The following is a 17,231-nucleotide window of genomic DNA, read 5'->3' on the forward strand; positions in this document are numbered from 1 at the left end:
TAATTTGGTACTTTGTTAACATTCTGTTTATGCCACTCAACTTGCTATTCGGTGGTTTAAATATCTATTGATGATCTGTTTCTGAAAATTTGAATAGATTTTGAATGTAGAAGCCAGTGTGGCCTGCAGTCTGGAAATAGGATATTCTATATCAATCATTTATTAGTTAAAGGGTGTTGGTCTCTTAGGGGACATAGTAATTAAGCATCCCTAAACAAAAAAGAGTAAGGCCTCAAGAGAGTGATGGGCAAACAATTATTTTTTTTTGTTTTTTGTTGTGAGTAAATCCACCAGTAGATCAAACCAGAAACAAGTAATTTTTGTCCAGTAGTCACGTCAGTAGATTTTATTTTTTCAATATTTGAGTATATATCATATCTTCTGTTTTGTCCGTCGTCATCATTACTATCTTAGGCGCTCTCTGCATTCCCCCTTCATTTTTGGATCTGCTGGCAATGATAAGTCTCCTTGCTCCATTTCCTTTGCCTTTACCTCTGATTATTCTCTGTGGTAGAACCAGAAATATTTTTTATTTTATTTTATTTTTTTAAAGATTTCATTTCTTTATTTGACAGAGCGAGATCACTAGTCGGCAGAGAGGTAGGCAGGGAGAGAGGAGGAAGCAGGCTCCCCGCTGAGCAGAGAGCCCGATGTGGGCCTCTATCCTAGGACCCTGAGACCCTGAGACCATGACCTGAGCTGAAGGCAGAGGCTTAACCCACTGAGCCACCCAGGCGCCCCAGAAATATTTTTTAAACCTCTTGTCTGTTTATGATCCTTACTTGCTCAAAAAATTTCAGTGGCTACCCATTGCCTCCAAAATAAAGCTTGGCTTTATTTTAATGAAGACTTTATATGAAAAGAAGGTTCCCTATAATCTGGCCCCATCTTTTCTCTTGGTTACCACCGCAAAATCTGGTTTAGGTTGCCAAACTTAAAGCAGTTCTATACTCTCTTTCTATCTTTGTTTTATAGGAATTTGCTAATCTTACTGCTTAGAGTGCTGTTGACCCTATTTCTCCTGCCCAATTGCCTCTGCAGAAAACTGGCATTCCTTCCTAAGTAGTACTGTCTACCTTCATAACGTTCCTATCATTGTACTTAATTCACTTGTTTATTTTTTATATGTCCTTCTTTTCAACTAGAAGTTCTTTGGAGGATGGGGGAAATGGGAAGAAATTGTCTAAAGAGTATAAACTTCCAATTATAAGATGAATAAGTTCTAAGGATATAGTGTACAGAATGGTGTTTATAGTTAATAGTACTGTTATATACATGAAAGTTGTTAAGAGAGTAGATCTTTAGTGTTTTCACCAAAAAATAAGAAATGGGTAATATAATGTGCTGGGATGTGTTAAGCTAATGCTCTGGTGTTAATCATTTTGCAATATATAAGTGTACTAAATCAACTTAACACAGTATTATGTATCAATTAAATCTCAGTAAGTCTGAAAATTAATAAAGTAGGAGTTTTTAGAAGCAGATTCTTGGTGTGCTCATCTTTGTATGCTAGAACTAGTGCCTGGATCTTATTTATTGCTCAGTAAATACATGAATACATGAATGGTTGGGTGGATGGATACTTCTCCAAATAAGTATTTACAGATCTCTGTTAATAGTAGTATAGTGATAGTAGTATATATCCTTGGGTATATCTATTGAAATTAGGTAACCAAAAGCCAGTGTTTCATCAAAAATAGGTGATTTTGTGTGTGTGTGTGTGACATTGTCCATCAGTTGAGTTAAACAATTCTCTTGGATTTACTCTTAAAGAGTATTTTATCTCTTTTGATATCTGTAGTTTGTGACCAGATGGGGTTCCCAAATATCAAATGCTTAGGAATTATGCAATTAGTCTTCCACCTCTGTCACCTGCACGAGCTTTACCTTGCAGTGGACCTGTTATAAGATTGTTCTCATTTTAGAAGCTCTAAATTTTGTAGTTTTTGTTGATGGCTCTTATCTCTGAACCTTAGTACCCTTTACCTTTTATTCTTCCATCAGTGTCCCCAAAACTTCCAAAATAAACTTTTCTATTAGTTGCTTGTCAGTGTATTTGGGAACAGAACCCCAGAGTTTTTCCTTGGAAGAACATTCACTACACTCTACTGTCCTCCAGGGTTCCTGTAGTAAACCATTATAGAGTTAAGAATTCATGGACTTGGGACGCCTGGGTGGCTCAGTGGGTTAAGCTACTGCCTTCGGCTCGGGTCATGATCCCAGCGTCCTGGGATCAAGTCCTGCATCAGGTTCCTTGCTCGGCAGGGGGCCTGCTTCTCTCTCCGCCTCTGCCTGCTTGTGTGCTCTCTCTCTCTCTCTCTGTCTCTTTCTCTGTCTCTGTCTCTCTCTCTCTCTGACAAATAAATAAAATCTTTAAAAAAAAAAAAAAAAGAATTCATGGACTTTACAATCCCAGAACCAGAACCCTGTCAGTGGATGAGTGGATAAAGAAAATGTGGCATATATATATGATAAAATAGAAAATATATAAAAGTATAAATGCACACACACACACGATACACACAACAGAATATTATTCAGCCATTAAAAAAGAAAGGAAATCTTGCCATTATGACAACATGGATGGACCTTGATGGTATTATCCTAAGTGAAATAAGACAGAAAAGGACAAATACCATACACTCTCACTTATATGGGGAATCCAAAACAAACAAACAAACAAACAAACAAACAAACTCCACAGAACTCACATAAAGGATTAGTGGTTGCCAGTGCAGGAGATTTGGGGGCAGGCAAATGGGTCAAAAGGTACAAACTTCCAGTTATAAAATATGTAAGTCATAGGGATATAAAGTACAGCATGATGACTCTAGTTCATCATACTGTTTTGCATATTTAAAAATTGCTAAGAGAATAGCTCTTTAAAGTTTTAATCACAAGAAAAAATTTCTGTAACTGTATGGTGACAGATGTTAATTAGATTTATTGTGATCATTTCACAGTATATACAAATACTAAATCATTATATTGTAAACCTGAAACTAATAAAATGTTATATGTAAATTATACCTCAAAAAATAAATCAATAAATAAAACATTGTAGTTCCTTCGAATTTTTTAAAATTTTGATTGGTTTTGTGCTACATTTGAATCTTTTGAAGTATACTTAGTTTTCTTTTATTTCCTTCTAAGTGCTTATTTTTCTACCTTGCCTTTTGCTGTTGGGTTATTTAGATGGGTTATTTAGATAAAGTACATTCTTTGATGTTGTGGAGGAGTACTACATGGCTGAATCTCACAGTTGGTAGAAAGCATGAGAAGCCCTACCCTAATGAGCTTTTATGATATAGAAGCAGCAGCAGCCTCTTGAGATACCTTTGAGAAGAAGCTCTCACTTTCCTTTTACCCTCTCCTGTCTACCCCTGACACTCCTAATCTCAAGGACTAGGAAGATTCAGCCAGCCCCTTCAGTTCTTTTTGATCTTTTTGAGGCTTAGAAACCCTCTAACACTCATATAGCACCAAAATTTTAACTAACTTTTGCGGTATTTGACCTAGTGCTAAGAGCTCTTACCTATCTCTGCTTTCTGTTCTCTTTTCTGCTATTCTAAGTATTACACTAATTCTCTTTTCTAAGATACCAGCACAGCCCAAGCCTTCCCTCATAACCAATTTCGTAGCAGCAGTTTGATCTAGAAGAAACAAACAGCCATAAATTTAGACTGTTCAGATACTGCGTTCACAGAATTTCTCACTCTCTGACTTGTGAATTTATATTTCTCCACCAAAATGTTTTAGGCTAGAGTAGGAAACTTCTAATTGGGTTCGATGTGATTTTCATATTGTTTTTTTTGTTTGTTTTGTCTTATTTCAATTCAAATAGTTAACATACAGTGTGTTATTAATTTCAGGGTAGAATTTAGTGTTTGGTCTGTTGCATATAACACCCAATACTCATTATATCATCTGCCCTCCTTATTGCTCATCATCCATTACCCCATCAAGTTTATGTTTTTAAACAAGATGACACAAGCTGGTAATACCAAGAGCCCATATTAGATTTCTTTTCTTTGAAAAGTTAATAAATTTCTATAAAACAGTTAATAGAACATTTATAGTAAAATTGGAAGAAATAGGGTTGCAGTTTCAGGTGCAACAAATTAGTTTTGGACTTCTTAATGAAATATTTTTGAAATTCTCATTTCTTAAAAATTCTATTTTAAAGAATTGGAAGATGCTATGTGATACCGAAATCCTGATTAGTTTGATCTGAATTCAATCACAAATACCGTTTCCAGTCTAAACTTTAATTTTTTTTGTTTTTACTTCAAATTATCTCAACTAAGACCCAAATGTAAGAACATGGGAACTGTTTTTTTTTTAATGTTAGTTTAGAATAATAAATTAAATAGTTGTTCTAAATAAAGGTTTGAGCATGTCATGAATTATTTAGTTGTGAAAGATCAAAAGAAACAAACAATAAATATAAAGCTATCAGTGTATCTGTGTAAGTCACCTTCAATATCTGTCCACATCTACTTCTGAGAAGAAAATGTTCCTTTATAGGTAAGAAAGAAAACTTTGATCAAATTGATATTATATGTCAAATTTAATATGTTCTTTTTATTCCTTTTAGGACAGTGGTGATTATCCCCTTACCATGCCTGGACCTCAGTGGAAAAAATTTCGTTCAAACTTTTGTGAATTTATTGGAGTCCTGATTCGACAGTGTCAGTATAGCATAATTTATGATGAGTATATGATGGACACAGTAATCTCCCTTTTGACTGGTTTGTCAGACTCCCAGGTCAGAGCTTTTAGGCATACAAGTACCCTTGCTGGTAAGTAACCAACATTTTATTCCTTTTCATTTAGTTTTGTTAAATATGTTCTATTGCTGTTTAAGTGTATTTAGATTAAGTATTTAATTACTGTGCTCCTGAAAAAATACCATCCTTCCCCTCCCCCAAATTCATCTGAATGGCTTCTGTTATCTGTTTAGGTAAGATGTATGTGTATTTAGTAACTGGCATTTGATTGCCTTGATTCAATGGAAATTGAAAATTTTTTTTAGGCTAGCTGATCTGAAGAATTGATGGCTTAGTTTTCACTCTTATCTAGAGAACTTCTCAGCCAAATGTATTTATTTTTTCTTTTTTCTCCATAACAAGGCAATTTCATTAATTTAGCAATTGTTCTATTTTCCCTCAATTACTTTAAGCTTACCTAAAATGACTGTTTTTTTTCATCTGTGATATACAGCATACACACGTGTGTAAATAATCCCAGATTATATCCTTTTTCTTAGCAGTAACTTTGTATTCATCTTACACATTATAATGACGAATACCAGATTTAATTTCATTAATTGCATTTCATCTTCCATTTAGATTAAATTTATCTTTTATTGAATATATTTAAATCATTGGTTCTCAAACTTTTGCATGCATCAGAATCATCTACAGGGCTTATTGAAACAGCTTGCATGGTCTTACCCCCAGAGTTTCACAGATTTTGGTTATGCTGATGCTGATATTTTGGGGAATATATATTGCAGATGCGTGGTTTAAAATCTTGTCATTTTCTGGCTTAATCTGTTGCCTGAAGCCAAAATGATAATATTATCTAGAGTCATCCATATTTTTTTCCCACTCCTTTTTTTTTCATTCCTTCCCCCCATTTAATGTGGTTGATCTTTATTAGTGTCCATTATTCTCTTAGTTACATGTCTATATGAAACACAGTTTTTCAAGAGTAACATTTTCCTTATTATTAGGAAAAGAGGAAGATTGCCCAATTTTATCTTTTTTTAAAAAGGTAAAATAAAAATACAGTTTATTGCTGAAAAAAATTTCTGTACAGAACAAACAACAAACAGTTTAAATTCTGTGTTTTGAGATATCTTCTTCCTCATTATTGGGAAGAAGAAGAGATCTTTTAAAAGGTAGTGCAAATACACTATTTATTCTTTTTAAATTATTTGATTATTATACCTTTTTCTTTCTAATTTCATGACTTTTAGTATCTTAATTTTAGTTTGTTTTTTTTCTTTCTCTTTATATATTCCATTTAGTGTTCATCTTATTTTCCTCCATGTACAGTAATGCCCATTTAGCTGGTTGTCAGATGCATAGTAAATGCAGCAGTTTGAAATAAACAGAACTTAAACATGAGATAGAAATTGCTTCTGAATAGCCAAACTTGCTCTCATAAAAAGTTAATTTTTGTTTCATAAGACTAGGAGAGAAAGGGAAACAACAAGTGAATGAAGGGCAAATATGAAATGTTCTCCTGCTTTTAGAATTATGAAATAACAGCTCATACCAAAAAGAAGACAAAAAGTTTTGCTTACAATGTCAAGAGAGAACAATATAGGGCTTCTCTGTTGGGACAGGATACTTTATTTTTCAGAGTACTTCTCTTTAATCCAGAAATCTGTGTGCATTCTATGTAAAAGATTAAACATATGCCACATACTATGTTTAAGAACACAAGGGAAAGAATGATGTAGAAATAAGCAGAATAGTTTTACTTTTAAAATGTCTCAGTTGCCTAAAAAATGCACTTTAAAACATTTGCGTTTATCCCCCACTGCCATGTAAATGAAGTATTACTGTATTTTACTGACATCATAGTGTATTTTACTGACTTCATCTCACCTCCTAACCATTGGCCCATTTTCAGTGGCTTTTATTATTTTATTGTTTTCTCTATATTTATCCTTCTGGCAATCTATATTTGCTAGTTTTACATTTACTTAAATATATTTTAATTATAGATTTTCTCCTATTCCTTTTGAGTTGTGTAGCTTCCTGCTCCTTCCAGTGCCTTTCTGCTTTTCTTTCCCACAATTTACCTGTGATCATGATAGGCTTTAAACTGCTTGATAAATGTCATTTTGTTTTCACTTATACTCTTTATATATCATCATCTAGCCTATATGAATCTGAAGTTATTTTTAAAAATTAGATACCAAGAAAAATGGAAAGAAATCAACATTATGTTTATTCTGATTTTTTAGAAATGGTAACTTATTTTTCAGGTCATTTTCAAATTTACTTCAAAATATTACTATAATTGCTGTGTGTCTATATTCATGATCATATCTTCCAAGGCTCAGTTTCATCAAATGTGGGACTTACCAGTCACCTGCCCTCCAACTTAACACAGAGATCTTGCTGAGTACTTAAGTCCAGACTAGATAATAACTATCCATATTTTCAAGGTTTTTTTCCTCATCTTTGCCCTCCTCTCTGTTTTTTTGTTGTTTTTTTTTTTTTAATGGTATGTATGCAAGGGGTAGATTAAAAGATAATCATTTTTATTCACTTTGCAGGACGAGTCTTGGGGACTAGATAAAATGGGCAGGAACATTTAATCCTCTGCTTCAAAGACTATGTGCATGGACAGTTACAAGGCAGTTATGGCCAGATATGATTATCGGCTTTGGAATAAAATGCTCCTTCACATTGCTTATATCTTAGCTGAGAAGAGAGACAATCAGGTTAGTTGTTCTGTAGGGTACAGATGTGATGAGTTCCAGAGCTTCATAAGTCATCAGAGTGGTCTTATCAGTAGTACTTTTAATTGGTTTTCCAAATAACTCATTTTCTTATTCAATTATATAATGTATCCCTATTGTCAGTGTTTATGCATTGCATTTAATTGTGTACTTTTACCATATTTTTATTAAAAATTCATTATTCAGTAGTTTTTTAGGTCTGTTTATTCTACAGTTAATAGTAGTCTCATTTTCCACTGGAGGTAAACTGTGTTTCCCCTTTTTTTGGAATTCTTTTTTTCATTAAACTGAAACAGACTGTTAGCTATTACATTTTATATTTTCCTTATTTTATTTTTTCTGTTCCCTTATTTGGAATTTTAAAACATACTCTCCCATTTGTTTGACCTTGTGTTTCACATTGTAGTACAATTTTCATTAACTATTAATCTTTAGAATTAAATGCCCATATTTCTGTTCTAAATAGTTATCTCAGTTGCACATATTGTGAATATAATTAAATAAGTAACATTTTGTCATTATTTTGGTGTATTTAGAATCGAGACTGAGCATATTTTACTCCCCATTTTGATGAAATTTTCATGAGGAAATAGTCTCTGTTTTTCCCCAAGGTCAAAATTAGATAGGATTCCCTTCGTTCTACCATTTTGTTGTTTGGTATTGTGAAGACCATTCTACTCTCAAAGAGTCTATTTTTTAAATCTGTAGTTAAATTATTTTTTTAATGTATTTTTTAAAGATTTTATTTATTTATTTGACAAAGAGAAAGAGATCACAAGTAGGCAGAGAGGCAGGCAGAGAGAGAGGGGGGAGTAGGCTTCCTGCTGAGCAGAGAGCTCCATGCGGGGCTCCATCCCAGAACCCTGAGATCATGACCTGAGCCAAAGGGAGAGGCTTAACCCACTGAGCCACCAAGGCACCCCTATAGTTAAAATTTTTTAGATGTTTGATTTAAAAATGTATGCCAGTACTTTACAGAGTGTTAATTTTAAATTTCTGTTAGATGGCAATTTGCAAGATAAGTAATGTTTATTTAACTTTTTTATTTTTTGCTGTTTTCTCACCTATGTAATTTTCTATGTTACAAATAGATTAATATTGACTGTCACTCACTATTAAGGTGGAAATGCTAATTTGAACAAAGGGGGATTAAGAATACAAAAATTGTATTAATAGCATGGTGATTAACTTTAATTTTTTCTAAAGCGAATTCTGAGAAAATTAGAAAATGTAGTTAAGGTCATCATGTGACAGTAAGGTGGCCTCAGTATGCCAGTAAGCCAGTCTTCATCATAGTTAATTATAGGTCACTCTCAGACCCTTAAGGGAGTAAACATTTCTTTATACCTTATTGTTTAACATTATCATGTTTACATGTGGTTGACTTTATATTGATATATGATTCATTGTTGATTAATATTTCTAACCAAGTCAGAACCTCTGGACTTTTTTAGTCTGAGGAAAGATACTGTATATGAAATTGTTTTGTTCTCCAGGCGTAGACTGAAAATAATTTTGCTTTAGTAAATTGGCATCTTTTCTTTGGCTCTCAGTTGCTAAAACCATAAAATAAAGTGGTTCCAAAAAATGGATTCTGTGCCAAACTGTCCAGATCCATATCCCTTACTTGCCTTTTCCTAGTTGTGTAATTTGGACAAAGCCTTAATTTACCCAGCCTCATTTTATGTACATGCAAAGGGAGGAAGATCATGATAGTTATCTCTTTAAGAGAGCATGGACTAGTATCTGACATTTAGTAAGCTGCTCCTATTATTCTGTAATGACAAGAAGAGCTAATAGTGTTGGGATTGTTTCACTTCATTCATGTTTTTACTCAGAATATATTGAGCACCTACTCTATTTTAGTAATAAAAGACATTACAAGTGGGGAAATAAGAAACAAATTAAATGTTTCAGAAACTACTGTTAAGAAAATTAATAGCATGTGTTTTCAGTTTACTTATTTTTTAGCTCATAGGTCCCACATTCTATTTTATTAAATTCAATTAAGTATTTTGTAACTCTTGACTAGACAGAATATTTTTGGTTTCTGTGGTTAGGGCTTGAAAAATTTAGGTCAATCTGGCATCATTAAAAAATAGACTATAAAGTGTAGATAATCTCTTCTCCATTTTTTTTCTTGTTCCTTTTTAAAAAATTCTTCTAAAGTCTTTCTCATTTCTTTATACTATTACTGTTGCTTTTTTTTTGTTTTTCTCTATCACTTTTGTTTTTCGTACTTCTCCTCTAGAGATTACACTTTACAGTTTTCCAGGATTTGTATAGAGTAGGCTTTAGGGTTCTCATGGGATTAATGCCCAATAATTACCAAATTCATGAATACCAGCTATAATTTTACCTATGAAATGCAATTATGTAAATTTGTAAATATTTATTTCCAATATGTAAATGTAGGAATCTCTAGAAATTTGTTAAGTTTTCTTGTTTAAAGAACCTTCTTTTTTTTTTTTTTTTTTAGATTTATCTCTTTCTTTATCAAGTATGAAAATTAGCTTTCTTTTGGGGGCCTGTTTTTATAAAGAAATCATGATTTTAAAATCACTTACAAACATTGCATATCTTTTATTCATTAGCTTGTTGAGCTTAGAGAAATAACTTCTGTGCCTCACTTTTTTCATCTGTATACTATTAATACTATATGTCCTGTCACATAGGAATATAAGGCTTCAATGAGTTCATGTTAAATGCTTAATATTTACAAATCACTTAGTAATTGTCTGATATTCTAACTAAAATAGAATGACAAAGCTTACTTTGCTTAGTTCTAAAGAGGGCAGAGAAATTGAGAAAATTTTTTGTATGCTTTTCACTAACATATCCATATTGTACATTAAACATTTTCTGTGCATATAAAATTACTATACTGATTATAGAGTATTGAGAAAAGGAGAAAAGTACAAAAATAAAAATTAGCCATAATTATACCACCTCATCATTGTGCCCAGAACATGTTTGTTATTTCCTTTAAGTTTTTTTCTCATATGCATATTCATGAGGATTTTTTAATTTTAAAACAAATAATAGTATCAATTTTGTAGCATGCGTTTTTTGTGCTTTTGATTATTTATAATCATGTCTGATATGGCAGGTTCATTTTCTACAATCAAAATGTCCTTTAAATTATTTAACTTTTCTACCATCGTTTGGATCCTTTGTCTTTTTTTGGAGTCCCTGTCATCTTTTGCTTTCTTTCTTAATTTATTCTCTCCTTTTTAGTTAGCTTATTCTTTGATAAGGGGTTTGGGGGAAGTATGTATTTGAGATTTTACATGCCTGAAAAGTAATTACATCCTCATGCTTAATTTTCTTCAAAGGTTTTCCTCTAGCTTCCAGTGTTTTCTCCTGAGAAGTCCAATGCTGTTTCAACTTCTGATTCTGATCCTGTTTCTTGTCTTTGGACGCTTTTAAATTTTTCTCTCTTCTTGGTGTTCTGAAATATCATGGTGATATACCCTGATGTGTATATGTATTTTTTTCCCGTTCATTATGCTGGTGCTCTTTGTTGAATATCCATTGCTTGGTTGTTAGTCTCTTGAGGTTTGTCTTTTTTTAAACATTGTTTCGTGGATTTTCATGTCTTCTCTTATCCCTTTGATAATGTTAATTATTACTCTGAAGTTTTTTTCAGCTGCCTACTCTTCTGATCTCTGCTCTTATCCTTCTCTCTCATGCTGGAAACTTACCTCAAATATCTGTTTCTTGGTTCTCTACTCTTGCTGAGTGAGACATTGAAAAGGCAGTTACCAGAGAGTAGAGGACGTGGGGCGCGGGGCGGTAGAGAGAGGGGAGAGAATGTGTTGTGTTTGACAGGATGAGGCAGTGGGTCTGTGTCTTCTTTGGTGATCTTCACTGTAAGACAGTCCTGTCATCGGCTATAGTTCCTTTAGTAACTATAATTTTCATTGTAAGAACTATAGTTTTCATTGTAAAAACTATAGTTTTCATTGTAAAAACTATAGTTTTCATTATAGACCCTAAACTGTTGGTATTCATAGTTATTTTCCCTGGGGAAGTTCACCTTCTTTGAAGAAAGATCTTTCAGTCTGCTTAAGTTTAGTTGCTCTCTACCATTCGGGAGTTGGGCAGAGTAAAACAGCATCCAGCGCAGTCTGTACTTCACATGTATCCCTCTTCTGTATCTGATAATTCCAAGTTTCTGGCTCATTTTATTGAGGGAGTAAACTTCCTGGGCTTCCAAGATTGGTGTGTGGTGGAAAAATTCCTTGACTGCCTAAGTTGGAGTAGAGGCTTAAGGTTTTAATTACTTATTGTACAAACATTGAAATAATACTCTTTTCAGACGTTACCTCCCTCCATCTTCTGTGGAACCTGTTATTTGTAATTCCTGAACACTTCTGGGTTCTGCAGAGCAAAATCGGTTTTTTATTTTTCTTTTAGATACACATAGTTGTAATTCCTTTTTTGACAATTTGGTTTGATTTGTACGCTCTGCTCATCCTTCTGCTTCCCATGTACATATATTAATATATTGTGGTTTGGGTTTACAAGTATTTTTCTTAATTTATTGAAGATGAAATTTGTTTTTTCTTTCTTATTTTGGTTGGGTTTTTAAGAGATAGAGGGATTGGTTAAATATCTGTCATTTTTGGGTACTGGCTGGCTCAGTCAGTAGAGCATGCGACTCTTGATCTCGGGGTTTGAGCTCAAGCCGCATATTGGGCACAGAGTTTACTTAAAAATTAAATTAAAATTTTTTAAAAACCCTTGATCATTTGGAAAGTGGATGTCTGTTACAATCCTTTGTATTTGTGAAAATAAGCTTTTTAAAACTAAAGGAATAGAATCACCCCTCTTTTAAAAACATAGTTTGTCCTATTGTCAAACATATTCTATGGAGTACAGTGATGGTTTTCAAAAGTATACTAAGTATCTTAAATATCAGTGAAGTTTTTTAGTTTTCATTTTTATATTTAGGAATACATAAATGTAAATTGTTGGATATTTAAAAGAGTCTACAATCTTAATTTCAACCATTCCATTTGCCAGTAACCACTTCTTTTTGTTTCAGTGTTTTTCTTTTATGTTCCCTATTCCAGTATAGTTTTTCTTCTGTTGGGACTTTAAATCCTTTGATACTATATTTTTAGTGTTCTTCACATCCTTCATATCTTCACTTCCTGCACTTTCCTAGCTTAGATCCTTTCATCCCGATTTATTATAATCATGTGCTTCTTCATACCCCCAATATTCTTGCTTCTTTTTTCCCTCCATCATACCTCCTTGGGAAACCCTGTCCTCCCCATACTGCCCCATACCTGCACCAGAGCATCTGAAAGTGACTGAAGAAAAACACATAATCATATTGGCTAGACTTTAGATTTTTCTCATAAGTGGGACTTTAATGTTGCATAGCAGTCCTATAACTCTACTACATAGATATTCCTACTTTGTTACCAAATTATTTCATACCTTCTTCTCAAACTTGTAACACCTCCTGTTCTCTTTTTTTCCACACTTAGCTGATTGTTTTTGCTTCCTTAATAGAGACAACAGAGAATTCTTCAAGGATTAAACCTACTTACCCAGGTGCAGCTGTACCCCTATACTCTACTTTTTCTATTACAGTTACCTCTAAGGTTGGTCCTTACTCTTGTCTAATAGCTCTGACCCCTGGTTTCCACCTCAAGAATATTGCTCTTAGGGTTGTTTTCTCTCTACTGACTTCAGTTTCCCCACTTTTATGAGATAATTCTTATCATTATACTAATATACTCTGTTAGCTCTTATCTTTTGGAAACATTCTGTCTTGATTAAGGCTCTCTAGAGACACAGAACCAATAGGAGATATACTTACTTCCTGATACACACACACACATACATACCAAGATATGTCTATCTTGTATATATGTATATACCAAGATATATTTGAGGAGAGGGAGTTTTATTTCAAGGAGTTGGCTCACACAGTTGTGGGAGCTGGCAAATTTGAAATCTGTAGGGTAGAACAGCAGGCTAGAAATAGGCTGGAGTTGTACAGTCCTGAGGCAGAAATTGCTTCTCCAGGAAACTTCAGTATTTTGTTCTTAAAGTAGTCAAGTAACTAGATGAAACCCACCACATTGAGGGTAATTTCCTCTGCTTAAAACCAACTGATTGTAGATGGTAACCCTGTCTACAAAATACCTTCACAGTAACACCTGGATTAGCATTTGATTAAATAACTGGATACTGTAGCCCAGCCAGGTTGACATATAAGATTGACGATTACAACCTCCCTTGTTTCCTCATGTCCTTCTAGCTACATTCCCTGCATTTTCTTTATGATAAATCTCAACTGTTTCTATTCACTGTCTTACTCTCTTCCTATTCTGTTTTAAACCCACTCCAATCAGTTTTCTATTTCTGCCATATCACTGTCTCTGCTCTTGATTTGTTAGCAATTACCTTCTTACTGTCCAAATCACATGGAATCTCCCAGATGTCATCTTTTCTCTCTCAGTAGACAGATACTTCTTCCTTCTTGGATCACTGTCTTCACTTGTTTCTGGAATACACACTATCATAGTGGATCTTAGAAAGCTAAACTGTAAATATTGAACTATCTCAAAACTCAATTTTTAGACCCTTTAATCTTTTCTGTCTTTATTCACTCCTTAGTGCATAAAGTAAAAACCAATTCCATGGTTTTATTATTTTTATCAAAAAATAATGATAGTGGAAGAGGTAATATAGTCACATGATTTAAAATTCAAAATAAAAAACTATGGTAAAATGTCATTCTTCCACCCATGGCTCTCAGCCATCAAATTCTCTTCCTTGAAGACAACCAGTTGCCAGTCTCATATATTTTTTCTGAAGATTATGAATATAATAGCACATACATACTCAGTGAGAGGCAGTGTGGTGTAGTGCCTAAGAACTTGGACTATGGAGCACGACTGCCTGTAATCAAATTCTGTCTCTGCCAGGTACTGGCTGTGTAACTGGCAAGTCTCATAGCTGATCTGGGACTCAGTTTTCTTCTATGTATAAAATGAACATTTAAAATACATGTGACAGGGGCGCCTGGGTGGCTCAGTGGGTTAAAGCCGCTGCCTTCGGCTCAGGTCATGATCCCAGCATCCTGGGATCGAGCCCCGCATCGGGCTCTCTGCTCAGCGGGGAGCCTGCTTCCTCCTCTCTCTCTGCCTGCCTCTCTGCCTACTTGTGATCTGTCAAATAAATAAATAAAATCTTAAAAAAAAAAAATAAATAAAATACATGTGACAGAGTTGTGAGGTATATGATAAGTATGTGTAAAGAGCTTAGAAGAGTGACTGATACATAAAAATAAATAGCACATTCCTTCTTTTTGCATAAATGATAGCATAATATACATACTGACATGCATCTTGCTTTTTTTTTAATCAACAAACATCTTGGTCAGCTTTTCAGCACAAAAATTATGCCTCATTTTTTCTAATGGCTGAATAGTTATTCATTGGATGGATGTGCTGTCTAGTTTTAAGGCTCTAAATAACAATATCTTTGGTGATGGCTTCCAGATGTATAGCTATTGGATATTTGCACTTAGATACCTAATAAGCACAAAGCTTTTTAATTACCCTTGCCTTTTCTTTTTATCTTATTTCCTACATTATAATCTGTCATGGTTTTTTTCTTTTTTTTAGCTCTACCTTCAGAATCTTTCTACCTATTGCAGTCACTTTAATCTCAGCCAGCATTGCTGTAGTGAGCTGCTCAAATCCAACAACTTGAGAACCATCATTGTAAACTTCTGGCAAAATATTTTCAGCTTTCAGTGTTCTTCCATGTGGTCGCCTTTCTTCCACTTTTACTCTTCTGTAATATGTTCACACAGCAGTTTTAAATCTAAATCAGACTGTTTGCCATTCACACCATATTTTCCAGTGGGTCTTTCCTCATTTAAATTTAATTCCTGAGTTCTAACTAGATCCTAATAGAACTCTTATAACCTGGCCTCTTGATTTCTTCCTTACCCTTACTTCCTGCCTCTACCTGTTTCTGTGTTTCAGCCACACTAAATCCCTTGCTCTTTTATGAGTGCTCTCCCCATAACATTTTATCTCATAACCTCTGTACCTTTTACTCTCTCTACCTGGAGTACTGTTCTGTCGTATGATCACATGTTCATTCCCTCACTTAATCTCATATGTGAGCTCTGCAAAGAAGCCTCAAGCTGCCTGACTACCCTTTTTACTCTCTAACGTTTTAATCATATTTTTTTAAAAAATCATACTGTATTTTTCTTTATAGATTTTTCATTAACTTTTTTCATTTGTATGTTCTATATTTGTTTGCTGTCGCTCCACATTAGAATGTAGTAATTATGAGGGTAGGTACTCTGTCTCATTCACTTTTGTACTTCTAGTATGTAGAACAGTGCTAAGTACATATTGGATTGATAAATGACTGAAGAAGCACTAAATAAGTGTTTATTGAACTCTCTGTGGTAAAAGACTAGTTTTTTAATTACCAGTCTGTCACAACCTAATAGTTTTGTGAAATGCAATAAAATGAAGTATATGTTTCTCAGTGTCATTTTAATATTAAAGTTAATAGACATAAGATCACTGTCAGATTGTTATAAAAGTTTCTAAAAGCTTACTTTCATGTTTGTACTGATAATCTGTTAACTGACCATTCGTGGTCTGTACCCATTTGTGGACCATATTATGGGTAGCACAACACTAAAACAAGTTGGCCATTCTGTAGCTGGCATTTTAAATTCGAAACCTAAAGAAAGTATTTTTCTCTTTGGTAAACAAGGAGAAGCTGCTTCAAAGACAGTGGCACAGAATCCAGGCGGAATTCTTGTAGGATTATTAATTTTTAAAATAGTTCCTTTAGTAATATCAGTAAAATTAAATTAGTGCTCCCTCTATGCTGGAGGGAATCTTTTTCACTGGACTCAGACATCACAATTCCGATGTTATGTCTATGTCATTAAATTAGAAGTCTCAGTGCGCCTGGGTAGCTCAGGCATTAAGCATCTGCCTTTGGCTCAGGTCATGATCCCAGGGTTCTGGGATTGAGACCCATGTCAGGTTCCCTGCTCAGCGGGAAGCCTGCTTCTCCTTCTCCTACTCCACCTGCTTGTGTTCCCTCTCTGGCTGTCTCTCTCTCTCTCTCTGTCTACCCAAATAAATAAATAAATAAATAAATAAATCTGTCTTTAAAAAATTTTTTAGAATTCTCTCTTCGGTAACTTTAATTGCTAAAATGTTGGTATGTGAAATGAAAATTCAGCAAAGTTTAAGTTTTTACAGATCAGTAAGCAGTGCTCTGTCCTATCCAATACTTCTGTGAAAATTTATTGATCATTTGCTTTTCTGTTTTAGTATGTTGATTTTTTTATGTTTATATATCTAGGATGGGAGGAGGTTAGTTACAATGGCCGTTGAAGTTTGGGATTTGGGTTCACGAGATATATAGCTAAAAACAAAAGTCTCTGTTTAAAAAAAGATTTCATTTATTTGGGAGAGAGAAAGAGTGCCCATGCATGTGAAAGTTGGGAGGAGGGGCAAAGGTAGAAGGGGAAGCAGACTGCCAGCTGAGCAGAGAGCCCAATGCAGGGTTTGATCCCTGGACCCCAAGATCATGACCTTAGTCAAAGGCAGACACTTAACCAACTGAGCCACCCAGGCTCCCCAAAAGCAAAGGTCTTGAAATTGAATAAAACCTGTGTCTTGGCTTCCCCTAGTGAATTCCAACCAGCTTGGTATTAATCTTAATGCTTTCTGAC

General features: G+C 34.1%; 1 protein-coding gene across 1 annotated transcript in view; it reads left to right on the forward strand.

The window, feature by feature from the left end:
• STAG1 (STAG1 cohesin complex component) overlaps positions 1-17,231 on the forward strand; it is a 421,265-nt gene that overhangs the window by 245,920 nt on the left and 158,114 nt on the right. Inside the window, exon 7 of the mRNA XM_080804269.1 lies at positions 4,598-4,802. Coding sequence (XP_080660395.1) covers positions 4,598-4,802 — 205 coding nt within the window. The remainder of the gene's footprint in view (positions 1-4,597; positions 4,803-17,231) is intronic.

Source organism: Martes martes, assembly GCF_963455335.1.
Source record: "Martes martes genome assembly, chromosome: 1".
NCBI lineage: Eukaryota > Metazoa > Chordata > Mammalia > Carnivora > Mustelidae > Martes > Martes martes.